At 44.6% G+C, this 21,419-nt stretch overlaps 3 protein-coding genes across 4 annotated transcripts; 1 reads left to right on the top strand and 2 right to left on the bottom strand.

The window, feature by feature from the left end:
- Nucleotides 1-1,275: 1,275 nt before the first annotated feature.
- Nucleotides 1,276-2,254, bottom strand: LOC100840045 (50S ribosomal protein L10, chloroplastic). Its single transcript, XM_003558137.4, has one exon. It carries the CDS (start codon nt 2,150-2,152, stop codon nt 1,502-1,504), a length of 651 nt encoding a protein of 216 aa, XP_003558185.1. The 5' UTR covers nt 2,153-2,254; the 3' UTR covers nt 1,276-1,501.
- Nucleotides 2,255-3,383: 1,129 nt separating this feature from the next.
- On the bottom strand, nt 3,384-13,539 carry LOC100839743 (uncharacterized protein YKR070W). 2 transcript variants are annotated; one of them, XM_003558136.4, is made up of 11 exons: nt 13,302-13,539; nt 11,632-11,667; nt 6,890-6,963; nt 6,711-6,751; nt 6,492-6,563; nt 6,213-6,414; nt 5,962-6,057; nt 4,915-4,982; nt 4,642-4,843; nt 4,380-4,463; nt 3,384-3,783 (listed from the first exon to the last, which is right to left on the bottom strand). In XM_003558136.4, exons 1-11 carry the CDS (start codon nt 13,516-13,518, stop codon nt 3,724-3,726), a joined length of 1,152 nt encoding a protein of 383 aa, XP_003558184.1. In that variant the 5' UTR covers nt 13,519-13,539; the 3' UTR covers nt 3,384-3,723. The 2 variants fall into 2 exon arrangements, with proteins under 2 accessions (XP_003558184.1, XP_014752261.1); XM_014896775.2 differs by lacking the exon at nt 11,632-11,667.
- Nucleotides 13,540-13,641: 102 nt separating this feature from the next.
- Nucleotides 13,642-21,397, top strand: LOC100839132 (DNA topoisomerase 6 subunit A3). The gene is made up of 10 exons (XM_010230458.3): nt 13,642-13,959; nt 14,055-14,205; nt 14,291-14,336; nt 14,732-14,791; nt 15,271-15,307; nt 15,958-16,037; nt 16,115-16,206; nt 16,308-16,372; nt 19,434-20,695; nt 21,092-21,397. The coding sequence occupies exons 1-9, from the start codon at nt 13,761-13,763 to the stop codon at nt 20,675-20,677; spliced, it is 1,974 nt and encodes a 657-aa protein (XP_010228760.1). The 5' UTR covers nt 13,642-13,760; the 3' UTR covers nt 20,678-20,695; nt 21,092-21,397.
- The last annotated feature ends 22 nt before the right edge of the window (nt 21,398-21,419 follow it).

Genomic DNA, 21,419 nt, shown 5'->3' with positions numbered 1-21,419 from the left:
CACATAACCATGACAAGAAATGGAAAAGGCTGTTTTACAGTTTTACTTGTCATGTCAGCTGCTAATGGGCCAAATAGACCCAGATTCCAATGAGCCCAACTACTCAGAGAAAATCAAAAAACACATTTTGGAGTTCCCAATATAATGCAAGCTTGAACTGTCAAGCTTTATCACCAGTACGAACAGAGTTGGGACGTTGAGTACCTATAAATGCGTCATTCTTCACAAATAATTTCAGATCTGATAAAGGAAAGACTGAAGTGTATTTGCAAATGCGACAACGGCAATTCGTCCATGATGGGAAAACTATGTGCAGTGCAGTTTTTATCTGTCTGGAGGCAGCAAAAGTGAACGAGGGCATGTAAGGCAAAAGGTTCTGACAAGCAAACTGAAGATTTCTCGCTTGAACTTCACCCAAATGAATTGTTGTCTCCAACGCAGCTTCCAAGCCATTAAAAGTTAAGCAGTTGCACAACAGTGAAATTCACCTCTAGCTAGTAGCTACACAATTCTGATGCCACCACAAGCTCTGAGACTTGCAGCATGTATGTTGTGCACACAAATAAAGGTTTGTTATCTTGCAGTCCAGTAAGCTTTCTCCCCTATACCGAAGAACCCTTCGGATCTTCTTTATCAAACAAGGCACTGAGCCACTGATATCTCCATACTTGGTCCACTTCCACAACTTCCACTTATCTAGAAGAAACTTGCGCTATACCATATTACCATGAGTCCATGACTACCAGTACCAGGTAAGTAGCCAGCCAGCCGCTATCCAAGAAAGAAATATTTTCGTGCTCATCAATTTTGCCATGTTATTTTGAGACCAACTGCATGTTCAGACAATATTGATTTATGATAATTTTGTGATTGGCAGGAAACTGCTGGATCTATTTCAGAAGAATTTCCAACTCTGCTTCAAATCTGAATGCTTCAACCTTCAAGTTGTATTTATCAATGGACAACGAAGCAATGAAGATCATCTGCTAATGTACAAAACAAAATGTTGAAGGACTATCTGGCCACTCACATTTGTCCACCTTCAGAATCATAGCACGGTTAAGTTGCTGATTTCGATGACATCCCTCAAAGAAGAACCTTTTGGTCCAAACCTTTCGATTGTTTTTCATGAGTAAATAAGAAACCACAATAATTTCGGCTTAAGTTTAAGAAAAAAACAATAGTTGTGGCTAAGCAAAAAATATCTAAATCAAATATTATGGTTTCTGAAATTTAAACCCCAATTGTTATGGTTTCGTGATATTTACTCCAAGATAATCATCAGCATACTATATATCGAATATATTCATCGTCCAATCCTTCCCTCCAAGATCCCAATCTCAGTCCAATTCTTAAACTAGGAGGATACCCACAGGCACCCGACATAGTGAAGGGGAAAACTTGTGATTCAATTCAAATGGGAGGCAGTAAAAGTTCAAGGAATTGTACAAACATAGAGTGAGATGAGAGAATGGGAGCCACAACCATTTCACGACCGGCACTAGGCGGCGCCGGCCTCCTCCTCGAGCTTGCGGACGTAGGCCGAGAGCACGGCGACGACGTCCCTGGCTGGCGCCTGCAGCGTAGTGACGAGGGAGGTAGCGGGCCCATTCAGCGCGCCGAGCAGCTTGGAGTAGACCTCGGCGCGGCTGGGCATTGTCTCGAGCGACTTGAAGTCGCCGGGCTCGTAGTACTTGCCCTCGAACACCGCCCCGATGAAGTCGTTGGTCTCCTCGACGCGCTCCTCCTTCTGGAAGGCTCTGTAGGGCTTGAGCGCGGCGGGGACCTCCTCGGTGTGGACGAAGAGCCAGGCGTTCATGCCCTTCATGCACGGCTTGAGCGCCTCCCAGGGGGTGCCCTCGATGGCCTTCCCCACCAGCGTGTTCTTCGCCACCAGGAGGTGGCACGACTCCGGCAGCGCGTCGCGGATGCCCTGGAACTGCTTCACCGTGAGGCCCTCGTAGCGGATGCCGGCCAGGAGGTAGCACCCCTCCAGCTGCTCGCGGACGGCGGCGACCGTGTCCTCCTTGCGCCCGCGGGTGATGGCCGCGCGGATGGTGGAGCGGCGCAGGGGGCGGGGGCAGCGTGGGGCTGCGGCTAGGGTTTGGAACGCGGGGAGGGGCCGCGCCGTCGGGAGGAAGGAGGTCTCCATTTTCGGACCGAACGCGCGCGGGCGAGGTTGGGTTGGAGGCGAGGAAGATAGAGGGAGCGGAAGAGCTTATCTTTGGAGAAGACAGATGAGCTTTTTCCGTGGACACGGTGTACGTGAACCATTGGATTATGTGTGGGACTGAATGAAATGTTTGATGAGCCGAGTAGCCGACTGCGAGTCGAGTACATGCCAGGCATGCTCTCTTCTCTTCATTTTTTCTGAAGGACATGCTCTCTTCTGTGTGAGTACAGAGTGTATGTGCGGTTTTTCTTCTTCTATTTCGCACTTGAAACGACCCCTGGGCGTAAATTTATGAATCTCAGAGTTCTTCCGAACGCATTACGCATACACACACGTGCAAAAATAGAGCAAAAATATGAGCAAACTTGAGCAGCTCTAGTAGCTTGGGTCCTGTATTTTGCGTCAGCTCGGCCCAAACCCAACGCTCAAATGGTTGACTGAATGGCTTATAATTGAAGTTCCACAAAAGTTTTTTCTTAAGGCCTCACTTGTTACGGTACAGCTGTAGCATATGACGTTCTAAAATGATGATGTGCCGTGATGGATTGGTGCAAGCTTGCATGTCTCAAGAAATTACATGACTTGGATGCCTGCATAGATGCAGAACATGACAAAAATGATGATGTCACTGGAATATAAGTTAATTTCGGAAATTAAAAAAATGTTTATGCAAACGGTATGTTCAATTCATAATTCTTCACTATTAACTTCATATTATCGACAAGGGTTAAATGGTAAAGCCAACCGAAATAGAAGGTATCATTGAAATAAAGCCAACAATAAAAACATTATCGTAAAATAAACGTTCTGCTTAGTGCATGAATGGAGCCCGATATCCATCCCCTCACAAATGCTTCCTGCCATGGATAGCAGCGATATTTGCCATTGGACAAACCCTAGTGTAATCCTTGAAGTTCTCACTAAAAATATCATTACATACAACAATTAACTCTGAAAGTAACTTAAACAATTTTTTTCTTCAAACAATAAAAACAAAATAATGTTTTGTTCGATGAAATGACCCGGATGGCCTGCTCCGCTCAGACGTTTGAACATGTCTAATCAACATACCCAAGGTATTTTACGATCCTAAGAGTATGCACTCATTTTCAAAAAGAAATACGGAGTAATAGAATAAGTAGGGAATATTAAAAATATGCACACATGAGGAAAACAAAAAAAGGTAAACCAAGAAGAACTCAACTGTAAATGATATGTACATTGCCTTTTTTTTCTAGTGCACTTGTGATCACATTTTGCAAGAAAAAAAATATCTTTTGCATCCACAATAATTTAGACAACACTTTTTACTTCTGAGAAATTAATGCACTGTTAGAATAATGGGTGCATAACTGCACATGATTCTAGGAACAGATTTAGTTTTCCTAATGTGTTGATGTCTCGAGAGCTTTCCCGTGAAGTACAATAAATCAGAGATGGAACTCTTGGAAGACACAGTTCTTCCAAGTTAGATAACGTCATAATGTGCTACCAAGCATGCAAAGTAACAATGAAGGGATCATTTGTGCCCAGGTCCCTTTGCAACAATGTCACTGTATGCATTCTTTTTCCAAAATACAGTTGATGGCATCTTCAACAGTATCAACAACCTGCAAGGCATAAACCTGTATAATTAAAACAGCAAGCAAATAAATAAACTGGAAGTGGAAAGTGGTGCTTCCACTTTACATGGTAAATAAACATGAATGCACTGTATGTTGCAACAGCAACTACAAGTTCTTCTGTTACTACCACAGTACCCGTGCCGTGCTACGGAACCGAAAAAGAGTGACATATATAATTTGCCAAAAGAACGCATTTGTTGTTCATCATTTGTAAGAAAAAACAATCACGAACTCAAATAACATTGAGCAAATGGCTAAACAGGGGAGACATGTGACAGAAGGACGAGAAATGGCTGAATTCTCGATACAAAAGAAGTCGCCTAGGATTAGCACAGTTAAACCGTTTGGAGAACCAAACTCCAAAGCGAGTCCCTAGTTATTTGAGCTGATTTACTAGAGGATGAAAAAATGAATTGTACAAGACATCGAGGTGCAGAAACATGAGCAATTGCTTATGTTATTCAGGTTTAAGACTGAAACTACTATTATGGTATATACATACATTTTGTTGGCAAACATTTGTTACAGATGACTAAACATTCATAAGGTCCAACTAAAGAATCATCGCTAATAAAACATACCAAATCAGCAGGAAAATTTGGATCATTATCCTTTCCCCTAAAAACACCAGTCCTAGTAAGAACCGATGACCAAGGGGGGCCAGCCTGCAAAGTGTAAATTCCTCAATTGTTAGCATCTCTCTCCAGAATTGCCTGCTAACTGTTCAACTTTGAGGTCATACGAGTTCTGAAGGACATATTGATAATTTGCACAATTTCCTAACACTGTCAACTTCTGCAGGCAGTGATCGGATGAATCAGAGGTATCATAACATAGACTAACCTTCGAAACTCCATAGATATCAACTTTAGGATTATCACCAATCATGTAGATAGTAGAGAACTGATGGTCTTTTACATCCGTTGTTGGCTGTGAGTTTGGATAAATATCCATAGCAAGTTTTTCTAGTATGTTGGCTGCTTTCTTGAACACAAATGGATTAGGCTTCCCATAAGATGTATACTTGAGTGGAAGATCACTAACTCTGCACATAATATAAATAAGTATTTAACATACCTATGCTAAGAAATACAGTTTATTTACATAATGGCTTACTGATTGAAGATACTTTCAAGTGCTATCCTGAAGGCACCCATCCCAAGTCGCTCAGAAGGAAATGCAGCCTGCCATAGGAGGCCAAAGCAATTTATTATTGTTGCTAACAGTCATCATATATATGCATGCATGGAGCCTGGATGTCATTCAGGGGAATATCCACCTGCATCAATTTCATCACGTTATACTATTATCTTACCTTCAAACTACATACTCCCTCCAATCCTAAAAACTTGTACTAACTTAGTACAAAATGGCGACACTTTTTATGGATCGGAGGGAGTACAATTTAAGTATGTTCAGGAAAGAGTCCACTTTCAACCTGAACTACCTGAAAAGTTCACTTTTCGATCTTGAACTCTAAAACCATCTAAAAAGATGTCCTATGTACGTGCCTCCACTGAATATAAATTACTCCCTCCGATCCTAAATTGTTGTCGAAATATTACATGTATCTAGACGCCTTTTAAGAATAGATACATCCATATTTGGGCAAATTTGAGTCAAGAATTTAGGATTAGAGGGAGTACCTTTTTCTCCTTCAGTTCTTTTTTTTTTTAAGATCTAGGCACAAAAGGTGTCCGAAACCTATCTACAATCTACAACACTATGCATGGTCTATTAGCAAGATGCCCGTCCTATGTAAATGCCTCCACTGAATATAAATCGGCTATGTTGTATTTGTACGTAGGCAAGTAGAAACTCTGTACTTCTATTATGCAACCCTGTCCCCAACACAAACACGGATGCAAATAACCTTACATCCATTTCCTTTACCACTGAGATCAAGGGGCTAATTACACAAGACTTGTTATTTAGAAAATTAAACTGGAAGTCTTGTACTTGTATCAAGCACCAATAAGACCCTAAGCCTGCAATTAAGTTGATGCATCTATTAATTTGTAGCAAACCTTGAACCTTGAGAGCATTGGTGGACAAAGAATGTTTGAGATGCCCCGATTACTATCATGAGACCAAACTGAAGGTCAGATTTGATACCCCCTCTGTTCAGAAATATGGTGTGCTATAAATAAGAACTCCTCATACCTGATATTCAAGATCATCAGCCGCAAAATACAAAGGAGGCTGGCCTCCTTTTCCATTTCCAGGAAGCCCACCAGTTGACAAGATGTCACAAAGTACCTTTCCCATGTAAATAAAAAACCATAAGTATGACATGTCGAAGACAAGTTTATAGAGGAGGGTGTCGACAAAACATGCAGTTACCATTTCCAGGAATAGTGAAAAAAACATGGCCCCAAAAGATTTTACATTAATGAAACATAGCAAGGGATTACCTGTAGATCTCTACCCCAATCAACAGGGTCACTAACGACAAACACACCTTTAACTCTCTCTGCATAAACATCATATGCCGGGTGCACTTTCTCAGACATCAAGGTTTTACAGTTTGATTGTCCCACTTTCCATTTCTTGAATGGAGCTAGGGGGTCAATGTCTGTAAAATATGATGAATAGTCATCTATAGATAGAACCTTTCTGCACATAACAGACAATACTTGAGAAAAACGCAACTAATTTCACGTACAGATGTGATAGCAAAAATCAATGATTACCTAAATCCATACTCAACCATCACAGCCGCAGGCTCTCCTTTTCCAACAGCAACAATGAGATCATCTTCGAAACTGTCCTAACAGAAAAAGGTGGTGTGTTCCATTCAGGTGCTGACATGTCCATCAAGAAATTAAAAATTCTTGGTTGAAAATCACCAAGATTATCTATAGGACATAATTTAAAGACTACTTATGTATTATTGTGCTCTGATGCTATACCGCTTCACCAGTTCTCTGTAAGGAGAATGTCCATGCACAACCTGCATCTCACGTAGACAGAAATTAACATGCAAAGAAGCAATAATTTCCATAATCTTTGTTGTATTAGTTGTTAGTCAAAGGTCAATTGGTGTGTATGACTGTACATAAGCAATGTGTCATGGCGATAATAGAAATACCTGTGCTGGAGAGATGTCAACTCCCAAAATCTCACTTAGCTCCAGAGCTCTTTTATACTCTGGGACACCACCTCCTGCCAATCGACAAATCTTAATAATATCGATACAGAGACTCAGTATATAATTGAGAAGTGGTAAGCACCATAGTGCCTTACAGTTCAAACCCAAAATTATGGTGACTATGTGATAGGGATGAAAAACTATCTGTTCGATACTGTTAAGCGGAAGTTTATCCCAACATTACACATTCAAACCATTCTTCATATACCAAAAGCGCTCTTTATTATCCTGATAGCTCAACATTTTTCTAGTCTAATCAGAGCACACGAGTCTAGCAAATGCATTAGTACTTCAGCACTCTAATCTTTACTAGATGATGCCCCCTGCGGAACCGTGTTAAAACAAATGCATAAATAGAATCTAAAAATTAATTAAAACTAATGGGAAAAAAATGTAAAAGTATCCTTTTTTACATTTAAAAATAATAAAACCTTTGTATTAACTTTATACTAAATCTCTGACACTTATTATGGATCGGAGGGAGTAAGAAGTATGTCACAAAATGATGTATAAAAAGAAAAAAAGTTCTGCCAAAAAGTCCAAGATGATTGAATTGATGAGGTAGCATGATTTGAATTGATAGATTGGTGTAAAAATGTAAAGGGGCCGTTTGCTGTGCAATCACCTCATTAATGCAATCGTGCAATCAAATTAGCGTTAACCATCCGATGTGTTGCCTGCGGCTACGATTCTCACGCGGAGATCCCACCTCCAGTTAATTTGCTCTTTGTGAAAAGCCCCTCCCACCGAGGCTTCCCTTTTGTGAAAAACCCCCTGCAGTCTATCTCCTCCATCTTCTTCTCTAGCCTGATCGTTTCTTTCCCAAAAAGAACGATCTTCTAGGTCGTGCTCGACGCGCCGCCGGCCGCCCGCCCGAGACGCTGGTTTCGTCCGTGCATCCACTGCCGGCAAGAGATGCGCATATCTTGCACGGTTAAGGGCCACTGAACGTCATGGCAACCTGTGCTGCCATCTTCTGTCCCTGTCTCTGCCCCGTCTCTGTAGGAGAACTCAATTAACAATCTACGATACTCTCTCAGGTAACAACACAATGATCAATGCATGCATAGTGATTCAAACTCACAAGATCAGTGTTGTGGAGACTATATCCACCAGGCTCCGTGAGATTTGATTCACTTATGAATTATACCTTCTGCACAAGCTAATGGTCAAAACAGCCCTGCAGATTATGGAAGCTAGCAACGGCAGTACCATGCCTGCACATGCTTTTGGTGATTATCAATCACATATCGACTCCTCACTGAATAATAACGATGGTTTCAGTACACCCAAAAGAAAACAAGCACACCCATATGTGTGAGTTTGTACTGACTACAATCCATGTAATAATTTTAATTAGCTTTTAATTAAGATAGATATGCAATGCTCTACTAATTAACTTGTCTTTTGTGTTGTTCAGTGTTCAACATTCGTACCCGAGTGTGATGATGAACTGAAGCCAGTGGTCGGGATGACATTTGATGATGTTGAATCCGTGGAAACTTTTTACAAGTCATATGCACATCACGCTGGTTTCGGAGTCCGTAATGGGCAGCGGAGGCTAGTAGAGGATGTAGTTATTTGGAAGCGCTTTTTGTGCGCAAGGCAAGGATATAAGTCAGAAAAAGGTACAAATACTACTCATCCCTTGAATACTGGAAAGAGGACTGTCGATCCCTCAAAAAAAGATAAAAGTAAGAAAAAACGTAAGATGAAAGAATCTAGATGTGGATGTGATGCTCGCATTTTTGTGAAGAAGACCAGTGATAACAAGTACAAGATAGCTTCATTTGTTGAGCACCACAATCATGGACTGGTGACACCTAGCAAGCATCACCTAATCAGATCCAACCGTCGAGTCAATGAGAAGGCCAAAACCACACTTTACTCATGCCAGAAAGCAAGCATAGGTACTTCGCAGGCATTTAGATTGCTTCATGTCAGTGCTGGTGGTTTTGAGAATGTGGGATGCACGAAGAGAGATCTACAAAATTACTATTGTGAATTCAAAAATAAAATCAACAACTGTGATGCTCAAATGTTTGTGGACCAACTGGGTAGAATGAAGGAACTCAACCCAGCATTTTACTTTGACTATGACGTGGATGAAGATGGTAGGATGTTGCATGTTTTTTGGGCAGATGCCACTGCAAGGAAAAACTATAGTCATTTTGGTGATGTGCTTTCTTTTGATTCAACATACACCAAGAAACACTACAATATGATTTTTGCACCTTTCACCGGAGTCGATCATCATATGCAATCTGTTTTTTTTGGTTCCGGGTTCGTAGTAAATGAGAGAATTGCATCTTACAAGTGGTTATTTGAGACCTTCCTAAAAGCTATGGGAGGGAAAGAGCCTAGACTTATCATAACCGATGAGGATGCTAGCATGAGGGAGGCTATGAGTGTTGTTCTTCCAAATACCAAACACAGGTTGTGCATGTGGCATATTATGAAAAAACTTCCTGAAAAGATTGGTCCTCACTTAAGGGAGGAACCCCTATTTTGGGTGAGGGTGAACTCATGTGTATGGGGTTCAGAAACAGCCGAGGAATTTGAATCGAAATGGCATTCTTTGATTTCTGATTTTCAATTGGAGGACAATGAGTGGTTGGCTAATAGGTACAAGATTCGCAAGTCATGGATTCCAGCCTACTTCATGGACATATTCTTGGCAGGGGTTCTTAGAACGACATCAAGGTCAGAGAGTGCTAATTCATTTTTCAACCGTTTTATTGGTCGGAAGCTCGCACTCGTGGAGTTTTGGCTTAGGTTTGACATAGCTTTACAATGTCAGCGGCAAGAGGAGTTGATAGCTGACAACACAAGCATGCATACAACGCCTCAGATTCTAACAACGTGGGGAATAGAGAGGAAAGGCAGTGAGCTATTCACACATGAGGTGTTCAATGAATTCCAAAAAGAGGTAGTTGCTGCTAGAGAGCATTGCGATGTACAGGGTGCTGAACTTGTAGACGGGGTGAAAATTGTGGCCATAACCGATGCTTCCAAGAAGGTCAGAGAAGTCTGCTGTAACACCTCAACCATGGTAGCGAAATGTTCCTGCATGCTATTTGAGTCTTTAGGAATCCCATGCCGCCATATTGTACGCTTCTTGAGGGGTGCCAAAGTTGAAGACAGTAATGAACCGCCGAACCACTATGTCCTCAAAAGATGGGAGAAAAACTGCAAAAGGTAACATACATATATGGGAAAACGTGGTATTTTATCATAACTAATGGCTGACATGAACAAATATTTTGCAGGGATTGTGTGTATGATAGCGAAGGCAACCTACTTGCGGAGAAGCCAATCGATTCCATTGATGCAGCTAAGAGAAGAAAGATTTCAGATGCAAGCAACAAGTTTGAAGCTCTCATTCAAATGGCTAAGAACTCTGACGAAGGCATGGACTTCCTCACAACTAATTTGCTCAATATGGAGGTACATCTATCTCAGTTGGCTCCTGCTGTACCGATTACCAGGCAAAAAGAACACGAGGATTTTATTGGTTGTACCATTCCGACTGAAGTTGGTGTCCTCCCACCAACTGATATTTGTACTAAGGGAAGAAGCAAGAGAATAAAGGGACATGGGGACACAGGTAAAAAGAATGAAAGTGGACAGGAAAAGAGAAGGAAGTGCAGGACTTGCCAGGAAGTTGGTCACGACAGTCGTAATTGTCCGAAAAAACAACTTGTCAACTGAGATTGCTTAGTTTCATTTTTTACTTCAGTTTCTGTCATATTTGTGTATTAATTTGACTCAGACTGTAATCTCAAATCGACTGAGCACTGTGGTTAAAAAGCACTACTCAGATTGTTTTGTTGTAGTCGTTTTTTTGTTAAGAATGAATTTGTCCTTGGAACAAGAGCACCAGAGGAACCGTGATCCTCTTAAGTACTGTTCTATGGATCGGAAAGTATTGATACTGTTCATCAACAAGCCAAAATAGTGAAAATTTTGATTTATAATGCTTGTTCAAAAATGATAATCTGAAAATTTGTTCTTTGATATGTACAGAGAAAGAGATGTGCTTTTTTAACTGAAACAAAAGAAGGACATGCCATTCAGAAACGTCAGAAGTGTCATGAACTTAGAATCTTGTAGCTAGTCTCATAGTACTCCTTGGTGTTCAGTTCCTACAATTTGTTATGAACTCTGATTAGTCACCTGAACCATGTCAGTTCAGATCATTCCAAGGCTTATTTTAGAACATATTCTGCATGACAGAGAGAGAGAGAGAGAGAGCAACGGGAAAATATAGGCAGAGGAGGGCTGCACAGGTCGCCGTGACGTCCAGCTCTTCTCTCTGGAGAAGAAGAGATCAAAAGCCTGGTGGCCCTTAACCAGCGTCTCGGGCGGGCGGCCGGCGGCGCGTCCAGCGCGACCTAGAAGTCGTTCTGTTTGGGAAAGAAACGATCAGGCTGGAGAAGAAGATGGAGGAGATAGACTGCAGGGGGGTTTTCACAAAAGGGAAGCCTCGGTGGGAGGGGCTTTTCGCAAAGAGCAAATTAACTGGAGGTGGGATCTCCGCGTGAGAATCGTAGCCGCAGGCAACACATCGGATGGTTAACGCTAATTTGATTGCACGATTGCATTAATGAGGTGCTTGCACAGCAAACGGCCCCAAATGTAAATGAATACATGCATGGCTATGTACATATTAAACTACTCACCGTTGGTTAAGAACAGAAATGGAATCTTCGGGGTACCTGCAAAAGTGGCATAGAATGATGATCCACAAGCTACTAACCACCAGATGCTAGGGGATATTTTGCCAGAATAGTTTCTCTTGAGTTTATATTTTTAAAACCACATACAGATGTTATGTCACCTAAGAGTTCAGCAATAAATTACTCCCTCTGTTTGTGACGTTTGGTCATGGCAGTCTCCATGATGCACCTTTAACCGTTACTTTCATATGAATATGCCAGGAAATATGAAACTATTTTTCATGACAAAGCTCAGTGATATTATTTTCACCAGAACAAATTAAACACATCTTTATCTTAACTATCCCTTAATTTCTAGTTGGTCCTTGTGTCCGTGGTACGTTACCTCCTCCCTTCCCCGCATGCCCCCGTGTTGACGTATGTCACGTACCCATCAAATTGCTCCAAACGGATCAAAAGGCTCCTCACCCCATACCTGCCCGCAAGATTGCTTCACCCTGCCCCCACCCCCCCACACGAAAAAAATGTGGTACGTTCTGCTCCTCACTCCTGAAGTCACTGTAGTCTACTGTGCTCACAGATCTCCCTTGCTCGCACCGCCCAGTCCTCTTGACCCATGAGGGTTTCAGCCGGTTGCCCCGGTTCAGTGTCATGAACCTCGTAGGCCTCTGGTTATTTTGGACGATGTCTTTACCTGGATTTGTGGTGCTGGTGTGAACAGGTCTGACAGCAACAGCACCGGCAGAGGAAGATAGGGTCAGGGTTTGGGCGCAATGCAGCGGGCTGGGCATGGCCTGCAAGCTGCAGCATTATGGCGTGAAACATGTGCTCGACCTGGCCGGCGGCAGCGGTGACCAAGCACCCAAACGGCCTCATGTTCCCGCTCTTGCAAGGTGCAATTTTGACTATGTTCGCTGAGATATGAATGTACAATACTAATGCATAGCGAAAACCAGTCCTCTCCCAAATAAAAAGGACTGAAGGCAGGGAGAAGCAATATATGTTATCCTGCTGGATTCCAACATTGGACGTGTAGTCACTTCAGGTCTTCGGAGCTGCATCATTTGCACAGACTGGTTGCCCTTGTGCTTGAGGGTTACTTCAATAAAGAGGAAGATGAAGATTGAGCAGAAGAGGGGGTTTTTTTTTTGGACACTGGACAGAAGACGTGTTTGAAAACCACATTGTCAAGGAGCATTAAGGGAAGAGACCTCTTTTGACTGGTGATCTTCAGGTGACTCTTAAAGAAGGTATTGGAGCCTTAGGGGAGGTTATCTTCACTGGAAACTACAGCTGGGAAGCAGGAAATTCAGACTTGGCCTGAGGATGGCCTCTGGTTTTGGTGAAGCTATTCGTGGAGGAGAAGACAGAAGCTTTTAGTGTTAAGAACCACATATGCACCATACATTGTTGATTTACTCATACTCTTGTATTATCTAAAGATAAATTGTTAAGCATGCTGATATTGCATTTTGCAGTGTACAAAAAAAAGTAAGCCAAGAACAAACCTAATGCCCAAGAACTGCTCGATGAAATGATGCAAAGCCATGAATGCTGCAAGCATGAACCCATCACCAATCACTGCCTACACAAGTACGGCGAAACACTCCCCTTCTGATGCCCTACAAGCTAATTCAACGAAATGCTATGGAGTCCGAGAAGCACGGGATTACCGTCGTCGGAGTAGAGGCGTCGGATGGCCTGCGGCGAGCCCCCGATAGGGTTACGGCCGCGCAGGATGACCCCGTCGATGTCGAAGGCGATGCCGAAGGAAGGCCTCGCCGGCGCCGCGGCGGAGTGCGACAGGCGGCGGCCGTGCCCGCGCGTGCCCTGGAGCTCCGCCCGCGTCCGCGCCGCCGCGCGAGAGAGCGCAGAGCGGAAGCCCCTCATGCCGCCGACTCGTGCTAACAGAGAACGAGACGTGACGTGGAGAATTCTGGACTATTATTTCCAACGGTCTCTGACGTGCGGGCCACGCGAACACCTGGTGTGCGTGGGCGCCGCAGGGGCGCAGGGCAGAACAACACGCCGTGCACTATTCTTCCAAGGCTAGAGCACCTCGGCGCCGCGATAGCCGCATAACCGCCCGCAGCCCGCTGGTCATCGAGTCGAGACCCTACCAGGCTACTACCATGCCCGCGCACCCGCTGCTCGCCATGCCGCACGCGGCGGCTGCCGGCCCGCGACTGGCTGCACCGCTTCACACCCCTGCCACGACCGTCCCGTGCCTCGTCCGCGGCGCGATGTGCCCGCGCGGCTCCTTCCTCAACCAGCAGCAGCGGCCGCGCCGCCTCCTCCCTGCCGCTGCGGCCGCCAAGCCCGGAGCCATCGGTATCCCACCACCTCAATCTCTCCGAATGGTCGCTTCGATGATGCCGTGCAGCTCTGCGGAAGCCACTCATAACATGTTCGGGTGCGATTGGCAGGGAGCGCCGCGGAGGCCGCTGCGGCGCCCGCGGAAGGTCTCGCGAGGTCGCTGCAGGGGGTGGAGGTGTTCGACCTGAGCGGGAAGGCGGTGCCCGTCGTTGATCTGTGGAAGGACAGGAAGGCTGTGGTTGCGTTCGCCCGCCATTTCGGGTGGAATTTCCCGTTTCTGTCTGAATTGTTTGTCGAGCTTGTGTGATTGGTGGTGGCAGAGATGACTGATGCTGGTTGTTTGCAGCTGCGTGCTATGCCGGAAGAGGGCCGACCTTCTTGCGGCTAAGCAGGTTAATTCGATTCCTGGTTCCTAACTCTGCAACTCTGTTCTAATTCTCGGTGAATGTGGAACACAGGAAATAAGGTCAATTGCTCAAAATGATGCATTATGTTTCTTTGCAATTAACACAATGAATCTTCCCATTTCAAATGATATGGATAACGATAACATCTTCCGAATGTGTGCTGACTGTTGAGATATTTCTTCTTTCATAATGGTCATTCCACAGTCCGCACATTATCACAAGGCATTTCTAATTTAGTTGAAATGAAATTCAAAGAGATGCATTCAATTTCATTAGTCTTTGTAGCTTCTGCGTACCCAGACACCCAGTGTATAGCTTTTGATAAACTATTATTTTCCATGTACCTGATCTTAATTTTTGGGCTTACCACCCATGTCCAGGATGCCATGGAAGCTGCAGGAGTTTCTCTTGTTTTAATTGGTCCAGGTACTGTTGAACAGGTACGTTGCTCTACTGTGTAAGGATAGTATGTAGTGATTCCCTAAAAAAAAGAATAGTATGTAGTGATGTATGATGCGGTATTGTGGTCCACCTATTTCTGAAGTAACGTCAATTATTATGTTACTATCATTGTGTAGTTTATTGGGATATGCAAGCTTAATCTAGATTCTTCTTGGTTCATGAACAAGTTGGCATACACTAGTCTATATGTGTTTGTTTCGTTTGTCTTGATTGTGATTTAGATTGCCCAATGATGTTGTAAGTTCTTCGAAGTTGGATTTATTTCTTTTGTAAGGCAAACTAACGTGTTCCTTGAGATGTAATAGTGCAGTACAACTTGCAAAGAAAAGCTGCATATACTGACACAGTATTTCGGTGGTTGATAATGTAGTTAGTTATTTGACAGACTTCTTTTCTGCTGTACATAATCTAGCATGCCAATGATTGATGAAATTTTATTGCTTATTTTTTGATCCAGGCAAAGGCATTTTCTGATCAAACCAAATTCAAAGGAGGTAATCTTCTTGAATCATCTTTATCCATCCGTATGATTTTTAAGCCTAATAACAATGAAATGCAAATGAAACAAACACATATGGACTAGTGTATGCCAACGAAACAAACACATATATACGTTGACATAAATAAAATGTTAAATAAATATCTAAGTAAACTGTGTATACCTGTAGTATACATAAATCAAAAGGAGCTAGTAAACAATTTAATGTGACACATCAGCATCTTAAAAGCATGTCCCGCACTTCCTCATAGGTTCTGAAAGTACATATAACTTTGTTATTCAAACTTTTTTTGGACTTGAGAAATTATCCATGTGATGTGGATACCAATGCATGGATGGATTATGGAGCTTTTGTTATGAACCTTTGTGAACAGATTGCTCCTGATGCTCAAATTTTACATTTTCCAATTCCTCTGGAGCAAGTGCAGGTCTTAAGTCTTCTACATTTTGTTTGGAAACAAATGAGATATTGTCAAAACATTTTGGTTTCTTACCAGTTCTTGAATTCTTTTTCAAAATGTAAATTACTTGGATCCCTCAGTTTCCTGGCATTGACTCTGTAAATCATACTGATATGGATCGGGTGGAAAATTTGTGGTAATTGTTCAATTATTCTGAATGCAAATGTGACACTAAGCATTGCAGAGGTATATGCGGATCCAAATTACTCATCATATCATGCTCTGGAATTTGCCAATGGCTTGTTCTCAACATTTACTCCATCGGTAACTCCTACTGGACAAATTTCTAATTGTGTAGTTTCTGTTCCATGGCAAATACATAATTGTCTATAATGTCGCAGGCGGGTCTCAAGATTATACAGTTGTACAGGGAAGGTTACAGGCAAGACTGGGAACTGTCATTCGAAAAGAACACCAGGACAAAAGGCGGATGGTATGTTTCCGACATTGCTTTGGCTATTGGTGCCTTCGTAGTTCTCTTCCGAGTATTGGTCTGTGGTGGATCGGTTTGAGGAATAATTCTCTATTCCTTAGGTATCAAGGAGGACTGGTTGTTGCAGGCCCAGGCATCAACAATATCTCCTACATTCACAAGGTCAGTAAGCAAGCCTGGTATCCCTCAATCCTCATAATAACACTTTCCGTTCGACCATCCGCTGGATAGTGAGCTAAGGATTGAAGTTTACATCGCCTAATCCTTCAACAGGACAAAGAAGCTGGAGATGACCCTGAAATGGAGGATATTTTGAGAGCTTGTTGTTCCTAGATCTACAGTGTTGATTAAATCTCAGATTGGAAATAAGAATAAACCCAGTAGTATCCCCAGTCTCTCATGTTCTGATATACTAGTACAGTACTACAGTATACTAGTAGTGAAGTAAAGTTAAAAAAAGGGCCAGTTGGCCACTTCCAGGTTTTAGTAAAACCCCAAGCCCCAAGCCTCAACTACACCTGTGTAGTGTGCATGTACAAAGTTTTGCCCGTTCGGAGCAAGTCATGTACATCGTTGTATCATATACCCTGGTAACCCTGCTACACGAATTATAACAATCTAAGGAGGAGTACATTTTACAAGGAAAGAAGTCCATTTTTCACCCTCAAATGTGACCCTATAGCCGGATAACCCTCCGAATTGCAAAACCGGTTATTTAGATCACTAAATTCGCTAATACCAGATAAATCACCCCCATTAGCGGTATTTGAGCTGATGTGGCACATTTGAGGCGGTTTAGTGGGTGATTAGGCAAAGTGGACCGATTTGTTGACTGCTGAGGTGGCACGGCGGTTAAATCGCCCGCGATTCCTTTTTTTTTGCGAAGTGCCTCTCGATTCCCGCTGGCCATATTCAAAATCGTTCTCGATTCCCCACCTGGAAACCCTAGAAATCGCGGCGGGTCATCGATGGAGCATCGCGGCGGGTCCTCCATGGAGCAGCGCAGCGGGTCGTCGATGGAGCATCGCGGCAGGTCCTCCATGGAGCAGCGCGGCAGGTCGTCGTCCTCTAGGGTTTCATGCTCGCGGGCTCCCGTCTCATCATCGCCAATCCCATACTGCGAGATGCCACTGGATTACTCGTCGGCGGTGATCTGCCACTGCGGGTTGAAGGCACCCCGTTGGATTTCGTGGAGCGTGCTTAACCTAGGGTGAAGATACCACACATGCCCCTTCCGCCGGGTAAGTTCTCTTGACTGAGGCATTCAGTGAGCAGAAATTTTGCATTACCCTGTAAATATGATGTTTTGTTGTTTCTTTAGGGTTCTGGGGGGCTACAAGTTATTTGTCTGCCATGACCCTCCGACAACAACATTTCTTCGAGAATTGATCGGGGATCTTCGTGATTTTTGTCTGAAATGGAGGAAGGAGAATGAAGTGCTGAAGGCAGAGGCTGCTGATGTTGAAATGCAGTTAACTGAGATGCAGAAGAGGATTGCAGAAGATGATTGTTGTACCCATATATCTCCCTAAATCTCCTGAGTTCAGCATCTAAATCCTTCTTACTTGGAGTCATGTCTTTTGAATTTGATGACTCCTTTTCAGCATCATCACCAATTTCCTCTGGAGTACTCCTTCCAGCCAACTCTTCTTTACTGGGTGAGATGAGCAGCTTTTCCATTCCATCTTCTATTGTTGTTTCTGTGGGAGCATCAGATAACAGAGATATCACATAATCAGTCCCAACTGGTTGAACAGGTAACAGTGGAAATTTAGTTCCTTTCTGCTTGGAGTTTGTCTCAGCAAGTCTTGTGTTTACCAATCCAACTGACTCCTCTGCTATTGGTTCCTCTACTGCTTGCTCCTCTTCTGCTTGCTCCTCTGCTTCTTCCTCATCTGAATTATCTGAACTTGTAAGTTGAAGAACACCAGGTTGATTATCTGGCTCCCAGTCACCATCTGACTGATTCTCATTCTCATTCTCATCAGATTCATACTCAAAATGCTCAACAAATAGCTCTGCAACTCCACCATCTGTAATCTGACTGTCCATCCTACGTACCGAGGCATCATCGTACAACAATGATAGTCCATCATCTACTGCTTTAACAGGGGAAAGGCAATAAATCTTGACTTGCCTCCTGTCATCTAACCAGTCTAGCTCAACACTGATCATATCCTTCAAAAAATCCATGATTTTCTGATAGCAAAGCTTGTCCCTGTCCAGGTGGTACAACCTAGTTATCCCACCCACGTAGGTCATCACCCCATGCCTCGTCACAAACTTCCCGCAAATACGATATCTAATCAACAGATAGTCCAGCGGGTCGAAATCATCAGAGCCTAACGATGCAACAAATTGAAGGATACGACCAGCAGACCTCAATTTCGTCCCCGTCCGCCCAAACCCTATGAACTGCAAAATCCTACCCAGTTGAAGACCCATACGGACTGGGAGATTGAATTGCGCTGACCTTTATCCATGGCGGGAATGCGATGACCGTCCCCGCCCCCTGCTCATGCGCGCAGCTCTCCGCCGAGATTCGTTGCCGCGGCGGCCAGATTGGTGAAGGAGCGACGGAGAGAACGAGAGAAGACGAAGGGGTCGGGAGAGGAAAGGAATCGCGGGCGATTTAACCGCCGTGCCACCTCAGCAATCAACAAATTGGTCCACTTTGCGTAATCACACACTAAACCGTCTCAAATGTGCCACGTCAGCTCAAATACCGCTAATGGGGTGATTTATCTGGTATTAGCGAATTCAGAGATCTAAATAACCGGTTTTGCAATTCGGGAGTTATCCGGCGATAGGGTCACATTTGAGGGTGAAAAATGGACTTCTTTCTTTTACAAGATGCGTGTGCTCGCTGTGCTTTCGCCTGCATGCTTGCTTCAGAGTCCAGACGCGAAACCTGACATCGAGAAAAGAAAATGCAAAGGCACGAGACAATTGTGTTGGGCCAGAGATTAGCCAACCTAGGCCTCGTGGAGTCGTGGGCCACCGCGCGGCCTATAGGGGGTAGTGACTCTCCATCCCTTCGCCCCCAACCAAAACCTCAGCGACACTCGACTACTCGAGTTCGAATCGCGCCGCCCGGCCGCCGCCTCCGCCGTAGCGCCCTCTCCGCGTGTTTCCCTCCTTCGAAGCTCTCAGCATGTCGGAGAGAAAGCGCCGCGGCGGTGCCGCTGCGGGATCCACCTCAAAGAGACCGCGCGCCGCCTCGGCAGCCGCGTCCTACGCCGAATCCCTCCGCTCGAAGCTCCGCCCCGATGCCTCCATCCTCGCCTCCCTCCGCGCCCTCGCCTCCGCCTCCTCCAAATCCAAGCCCGCGGGCACGTCCTCCGCCGCGGCGAAAGCCCTCACCGCCGACGACCCAACCTCCGCCAACTCATCCTACATCGTGGTGGCGGACCAGGACATCACCTCCGTCACCTCCCGCATCAACCGCCTCGTGCTCTCCGTCGCGCGCAGCATCCTGGAAGGCCGTGGCTTCTCCTTCTCTGTCCCCTCCCGCACCTCCACCAACCAGGTCTACCTCCCGGAACTCGACCGCATCGTCCTCCTCCGCCGCGAGTCCGCAAGGCCCTTCGCCAGCGTCGGCACCGCGCGCAAGGCCACCGTCACGGCGCGCGTCCTTTCCCTCGTCCACGCCGTCCTGCGCAGGGGAATCCACGTCACCAAGAGGGATCTCTTCTACACGGACGTCAAGCTCTTCGGCGACCAATCCCAGTCCGACGCTGTCCTCGATGACGTGTCTTGCATGCTCGGATGCACTCGCTCATCACTCCATGTCGTTGCCTCCGAGAAGGGCGTCGTTGTCGGCCGACTCATCTTTGCTGATGACGGCGACAGGATCGACTGCACGCGAATGGGCGTCGGCGGGAAGGCCATCCCTCCCAACATTGACAGGGTCTCGGGCATTGAGAGCGACGCTCTGTTCATCTTGCTAGTGGAGAAGGATGCTGCCTTCATGCGCCTCGCCGAGGACAGGTTCTACAACCGCTTCCCATGCATCATATTGACAGCGAAGGGGCAGCCGGATGTTGCCACCCGGTTGTTCTTACGGCGACTTAAGGTGGAGCTGAAACTGCCGGTGCTCGCATTGGTGGACTCTGATCCATATGGTCTGAAGATCTTGTCAGTCTACATGTGTGGCTCCAAAAACATGTCGTATGACAGTGCCAATCTGACTACGCCTGATATCAAGTGGCTCGGTGTGCGGCCAAGCGACCTGGACAAGTACAGGGTACCAGAGCAGTGCCGGCTTCCGATGACTGATCACGATATGAAAGTGGGGAAGGAGATGTTAGAGGAGGACTTTGTGAAGCAGAATGAAGGGTGGGTGAAGGAGCTGGAGACGATGTTGCGAACAAAGCAGAAGGCTGAAATTCAGGCTCTGAGCTCGTTTGGGTTCCAGTACCTGACAGAGGTCTATCTGCCACTTAAGCTGCAACAGGAGGACTGGATTTGAGATATCCTTTGATGACAGGTAAATAGGTCGTTTTCTTGCTTTATCATCATGTTGCTCTGTTAATGTGTTAGGTACTTACGTTGCTTTCATTTTAAAGGATGAATGCGGTTAATGGCAATCTGATAAAGTGCATTTCACCAAGTACACGTCCCTCATGCAACTTAAGTGGAGAACATTCATTGTCTGAGAGAACTAATGGTTTTTATTATACCTTAGCACTTGTATACAAAAGCATCCTTCAGCATGACAATTAGACCAAGACAGAATCCAGAATGCTAAATCAAAGATGCATGAGTTAACAAATACTATTATACTAATATGTTACTAGAACTAGTATCATATTTCCGGTTGCAGATGATGATATTCTTTTACTGGGGGAGATTAGTAGGGCTGACAACATGTTTGCGATTGTAGATGATATTTTCTCACTGGGGAAGCTTGGTCGAAAGCTTCTAGGAGCAATTTGGCATGCAAGAGGAATACCTAATTCGTACCATACTGTAACGTGTGTGACAATCCCTTTGTATGACTTCTGTATTTGAAAATCATATGTTTCTTTTTCTTCTGCTGAAAAAGTAGAACTTGTGAGACCTGTATTTAGATGAAAGTATCCATCTGGGACATTGGATGGTAGAGCTTAGAACTATCATGCCTTTTGCATCCTATTTAAACTAATGTATGTAGTTCATCTCAGCATTTGTACACAAGTTTGATGCAAAAGCATGCCCTGGCCAGATTACCA

This window comes from Brachypodium distachyon, chromosome 1 (assembly GCF_000005505.3).
Source record: "Brachypodium distachyon strain Bd21 chromosome 1, Brachypodium_distachyon_v3.0, whole genome shotgun sequence".
Classification (NCBI taxonomy): Eukaryota; Viridiplantae; Streptophyta; class Magnoliopsida; order Poales; family Poaceae; genus Brachypodium; species Brachypodium distachyon.
The sequence above is the reverse complement of the archived record's forward strand: the minus strand, read 5'-3'. Positions and strand labels throughout refer to the sequence as shown.

Coding starts and splice junctions, on each gene's coding strand:
- LOC100839743 (XM_003558136.4), bottom strand. CDS start 13,518: ATGAGGGGCTTCCGCTCTGCGCTCTCTCGCGCGGCGGCGCGGACGCGG. Junction 6,564..6,710: donor TACAGAGAACTGGTGAAGCG/GTATAGCATCAG, acceptor CTGTTAGGACAG/TTTCGAAGATGATCTCATTG. Junction 6,058..6,212: donor ATTGGGGTAGAGATCTACAG/GTAATCCCTTGC, acceptor TACATGGGAAAG/GTACTTTGTGACATCTTGTC.
- LOC100840045 (XM_003558137.4), bottom strand. CDS start 2,152: ATGGAGACCTCCTTCCTCCCGACGGCGCGGCCCCTCCCCGCGTTCCAA.
- LOC100839132 (XM_010230458.3), top strand. CDS start 13,761: ATGCCCGCGCACCCGCTGCTCGCCATGCCGCACGCGGCGGCTGCCGGC. Junction 16,038..16,114: donor TCTCAACATTTACTCCATCG/GTAACTCCTACT, acceptor ATAATGTCGCAG/GCGGGTCTCAAGATTATACA. Junction 16,373..19,433: donor CTCCTACATTCACAAGGTCA/GTAAGCAAGCCT, acceptor CCGCCTCGGCAG/CCGCGTCCTACGCCGAATCC.